The sequence below is a fragment of the Wasmannia auropunctata genome, unplaced genomic scaffold (assembly GCF_000956235.1).
Source record: "Wasmannia auropunctata unplaced genomic scaffold, wasmannia.A_1.0 LD335828.1, whole genome shotgun sequence".
Classification (NCBI taxonomy): domain Eukaryota; kingdom Metazoa; phylum Arthropoda; class Insecta; order Hymenoptera; family Formicidae; genus Wasmannia; species Wasmannia auropunctata.
Genome location: NW_012027062.1, coordinates 1,841,759 through 1,847,018, shown reverse-complemented (window position 1 = coordinate 1,847,018; position 5,260 = coordinate 1,841,759). Strand labels below are relative to the sequence as shown.

Genomic DNA, 5,260 nt, shown 5'->3' with positions numbered 1-5,260 from the left:
AAGTCATTATTGGCATGTGCAAGAGATGCCATTAAAAATAGATAACCTTTTTTTTGCGAATTGAAAAATTCCTCATATATTCAAATTAGAGAGAATACGGGATACCGGGGCTAAAAGTTCCGGGGGTAAATTGTTCTGATGATTAATTTCTTCAAAAATATAAATGTTATTAAATTTTATTTTCAATTCTTTTCATCGCCTAAGTCAATCATGCGACGAAAACAATTGAAAACACAACGCTAACTCTTTTCATTTTAAAGATATATATAATCATCAGAACAACTTACCCCTCGGAACTCTTAGCCCCCGTCTTCTCTACATGTATAATAAACTAGGTTGTAGATAGATAGTTAAATAAAGCAATGTAAATAGACGCTTATATAGTGTATGTCTATAATGTATTCTTATAATCGCTATCGTATTTCCTTGTGAATATTCATTTGTCGGAACAATTATGCGATTGAAAGAAGTCGCAATAAGAAACTCATTTCTCAAATAAAAACACACAAGAGTTCTACTAGATTTAAGATTATATATAATAAATAGATATTTAAAATTACATTTGTATTACATTTGTATTACATTGAGCTCTTAATTACATGAAAGAATCAAAATAAATTTGCAGTTACTATAAATAAAACGAATTACAGGATTTAAAATTAACTACAATTACGTATGAATTAATTTGTTGATACAATAATTTAATGCATTTTTATAATATAATATATATAATACACGTTTTATACTTTCCTTAATTACTTATACTCTATCAATTAAAAATCCATACAAGAATAATTATTACTGGTACGAACATACCTATCGTTACTGCCGATTTAATAAAACATACGCCGCATGCTAAAACAAATGAAAAAAATTATTAAAGTATTAGAATTGGATTGTATGCAGTATATACGCACATACAAATTCTTAAACGCAGTAACTTAATATGAATGGACTATAAAGCATATAACTGTCACGACAAAATTTATTTTGTAAGAGAGTTGAATATTTCATTTCTATTTAATACATCTATTCACAAGATGATAATTATTTTAACATTTTCTGACATTTTAAAATTAAGTAAATCTTCCTTTGATTATATTTAAAAAATGTAGCAAATTTTAATAGCATTTTTTTTGTGGTGTACTTTGCTTTTTGTCATTGTCTATAATATTTATTTTTACTTACATGCGTTTTGTCTAGGTGGTGTTATTAATGTTCTATTGTAAGTTAGGCTCGTTGGTTGACTTCGCCATTCCGCCAAAGGCGGGTAAGCCGATTGAACAGGCGCTCTGTCCAGATAATAATTAGACATGTACGGATTCGGTAACGGCGCCGAAGGTGACGGATAGGCTACTATATGTGGATGTCTTTGATCGAACTGTGGATTGTGCGTATCTTGTGCATTAGACGCTCCTGTTGCCTCCGTGTATGAAGGTGGCGCGTCGTTTATTGTATAAACGTTTGGTCTATTCTGCATGTTTATGTTGCGTCGCGCAAGTACGACGCTGTAACAATTATCGCAAAATCTGAAAGAGAAAGAGAGAAGAATTAAACAAGATGTACAAGTTTTTCTTAAAAAAAAAGAAATTATTGGAGGCAATCTTTAAACTCTTTTTATTTGAAAACTATTTTAGTCTCGACATTTTCGTATTAGACTTTTTGTCTTAACACTAAGAACTGTTATTAAAATATTTATCGTCAATTTTGGTACACCCTGTATACATATAACGCTGTGGTGCATATGTATTATTTACTTGCATCGGTGTGTATGTTACTTAAATAAAAGTATAATTTATTTTACAAATTGCTATATATTTAATACAAAAATGTATGCGTGTCCACGTGTTTTATATATCTATGACAGTTTCAACTTACTCTCTAAAAGTGAATCAGTGGAATCATCACTGATTGTCAGTGTATATTTTTTTCCAGTGACATACTTAGAACTGTGATAAACAGTGATTATTTCAATGTCGCTTCAATGATAATACACTGATTTAAACAGTGAATATCACTGAAAGACAGAGAATTTCACTATCAAACAGTCAAATTCACTGTCTTTCAGTAATATTTACTGTTTAAATCAGTGTATTATCACTGAAGCGACATTGAAATAGTCACTATTTATCACAGTTCTAAGTATGCCACTGGAAAATAATATACACTGATAATTAGTAATGATTTTACTGATTCACTTTTAGACAGTACAAATAGATAATATATGCATATTGTGATTTGGTCCTTCATCTGGTATTATGTATACTCTTATTATACTACAAGTCTCGTTCTCGATGACAACAAGTGTAAAGGATTATCTTCGAACGAGACTTTTCGTAATAATCAGGGTTAAACTTTGCCCACCCTCGGTGGGCTCGTTTAATCCTTTAATTTCATTTGTATTTTTGTCAATTATATTTGTCACTTAAAACAGTTAAAATGCGAATAACGTTATTCGTTACACTTTTATTAAAGACAACGGAGATATTTAACATGTTATGATAAAAAGAATATCCAGAATATTTCACACGATAACGTGATATATTTTAATGTATTTAACGTTTTTATAATTATATCTCATACGCAGGTACGATATCGAATCCATATCATGATTTATCTCTATAGATTCAGGTAAGTAACTTTTGGCCAGCATTTTTATCTCTTCCTGTTTATCATCGGCCGGAAGCAATTCTTATAATGAATTATACGCTTCGTGGTCATGCGTGATACGAAAATGACGCCATTAGCATAAAAACAAGTTTTCCACACGTATCAACGATTCATAAAAATATTTTATATCGAGCCATATTATAGATATATATAAATGTATAATATTTTCGTATGATAACTTTTCTCTGTTTCTTTAAAAACTCATATATCAAGAGTAATATAATCTTAATAGTAATCTTGAGAAATCACATGAATTTTTTTTCGATAGTGCAAATTATATTTTTAATAAAAGACATTTCAAGTTAGAGCTCAAATCTTCCTAATTAGATTAGAACAATTTTTTTTGGATAAAGTTTCAGTGCAAAAATAATTGCTAAAGACAAAAATGTTAATACAAATTATTATTTTTTTATCTTAGAATTTTCTAGTAATTAAGGTTTAATAATAGTAATAGGGTACTCTACCATAGATGTATCTTCCCTCTCCCCAGCTCTTTTATATATTTTTTAATCTATTTTTATCTGATTATTTTTATCTGATTTTATATTTACTCTAGACTTTTCTTTTATCTTGATATTAATTTCTTCATATCAGCTAGTGCCGAGCTATATGTATGAATGTATATTATATGAGTAATACAGTAAATAGTAAATGACACGATTGTAAGAACAAGGAAAATTATATAATTGTACCTGGTGTATTGTTGACTTCTTCGTAACGACAATGACGTCAATGATGTTTTTTAATGTGTCAGTTATAGCCTGCAACCAGATAAATTTGCATCATGCATAGTCTAACTGCGATGGTTACTACAAAAACGTTTAAACAGTTGAATTATGATTTTTCAACTGGCGTTTGATCGCGAGTCGCCTGGATAAAAATCAACTTGTTTTCAGTTCTATAGCACAAAGTGATTACATATCACTTCGATCTGAAAGATAACACATCGTGTAGCCATTATCAGTCAAAAATTTTACTGCTTATTTTACGCAATGTAATTTAATAAATCTTACATTTATTAATGCTCATAAATAATTCATGTAAATGCTGTTCTAGAAGCGATTATTTTAATCGTATGCAATTTACTATGCACTTACTGCAATGCAATGTTTTCCGCGTGATTTACTGCAAATATATTTCAATATTTGATTGAATACATAAATATTAAAAATACGATTATTTATAAAAAATTGTTACGAATGTTATATTCGTAATAAGATTTAGATTATCCTACATAAAATTTATGAACACTATAAACCGTTTGTTATTTATCAAGGCAAAAGCGTGCATTAACACACGAGCATCGTAATTAAAAAGTTTATGTGAAAATTAGATAAATCTAGATGAGTCTGAAGCACAAATTATGTTACTAGAAAGTCAAAGTTTCACAAAATTTGATTTAAGAACAGAGAATCTTACTTAATCGTTCATGACACACAATGCACACGACTTTAGTGAACCGTTCCTGAATTAACACTGTCAGTCACTGCATGTGTTATCTCATAGTCTCTGAAATCAGATCTAAAGAAAAGAAACAGATTTTGCGTCATTATCAGTTCTTAGTATATTGAAACTCCCACTCTTATATAAAAAATAGAGGAAAATGTGCATATGAGTAATATTTGATATATTATAATTGGAAAAATTATATAAAAAATTGCAATTAATTCTGAAAGTGTAATATTAAACTTGATTAGTCACGCAACCATATTGGAATTGTGACATAAGCATACTATAAACGGGAAATGACACATAAAAGTTTTTTGCGTGCCATTTTTAAATAAAGAAAATTTTAATAAAATAAAAAAATAGGATCGCTTTAAAAAACTTGTAAAATCGGACGGAATCCTTTTCCTCCTTGACAGTCAGTAAACATTCGTACAGGGCACGTAAAGTGTAACCTATTCATCAGGCGAGAACACGATTTGACAGCTTTTGAAAGAAGTGAAAAATATGCTCTTCTGTTTAAAATTAAAAAATGACTTTAGTTTCCATCCATTTTTACGAATTTGATAAGTACGAGACAGGTTCACATTTTCACAAAGCACACATAATAACAATACGTAAGACAAAATTCGTCGTCACAGTAACACTTTTCACAGTAAGGTCCGTTATTCTCTTCAAGTCAAGTATTCACTTCACATTCGACTGTGATTGATCAATTCTTACTATACTTACGATATGGACATACGATATATTTTGTAGAATTCTTACGATTTACGACTTATGGCACCGACATATGACGTATTAAAGAATACGTCTAGTACCGACAAATAAGCTTCTAATTCCTACCGCGATATCAGGCCAGTTCTTTGTAGCTGAACTGGCTGCACTAGTTCACAGTTTATCTTTCTTTTCTACATTAGAAGAAGAAAGATAAACTCCGACTCAGTGCAGCCAGTTCAGCTATAAAGAACAGGTCTATAGTGTCGCCACCGTCAAGGCGAAGTTCTTGGCTGATTGTGAGTAGTCAGAAGCCTTAATTTATATAATGCTATTGCATTTCTTGAAAATATCATAATGACTATATAATATCATAATTATGGTCCATATAGTTAGGAAATTTAAATCAAGCTTGTAAGCTAAATTG

At 29.8% G+C, this 5,260-nt stretch overlaps 1 protein-coding gene across 4 annotated transcripts; it reads right to left on the bottom strand.

Annotated features, from left to right (window-relative positions):
* Positions 1 to 515: 515 nt before the first annotated feature.
* On the bottom strand, positions 516 to 4,952 carry LOC105455933. 4 transcript variants are annotated; one of them, XM_011699641.1, is made up of 5 exons: positions 4,849 to 4,952; positions 4,090 to 4,191; positions 3,363 to 3,431; positions 1,189 to 1,529; positions 516 to 855 (listed from the first exon to the last, which is right to left on the bottom strand). In XM_011699641.1, exons 4-5 carry the CDS (start codon positions 1,478 to 1,480, stop codon positions 770 to 772), a joined length of 378 nt encoding a protein of 125 aa, XP_011697943.1. In that variant the 5' UTR covers positions 1,481 to 1,529; positions 3,363 to 3,431; positions 4,090 to 4,191; positions 4,849 to 4,952; the 3' UTR covers positions 516 to 769. The 4 variants fall into 4 exon arrangements, with proteins under 4 accessions (XP_011697943.1, XP_011697944.1, XP_011697945.1 ...); XM_011699642.1 differs by adding an exon at positions 3,684 to 3,795 and having other exon boundaries at positions 3,363 to 3,601; positions 4,090 to 4,944; XM_011699643.1 differs by having other exon boundaries at positions 3,363 to 3,601; positions 4,090 to 4,944.
* Between the last annotated feature and the right edge of the window lie 308 nt (positions 4,953 to 5,260).

Excerpts from the sequence above, each read along its gene's own strand:
- LOC105455933 (XM_011699641.1), bottom strand. The coding sequence starts at position 1,480 with ATGCAGAATAGACCAAACGTTTATACAATAAACGACGCGCCACCTTCA. Across the intron at positions 856-1,188 it reads ACCACCTAGACAAAACGCAT|CATGCGGCGTATGTTTTATT; the intron begins GTAAGTAAAAAT and ends CATTTGTTTTAG.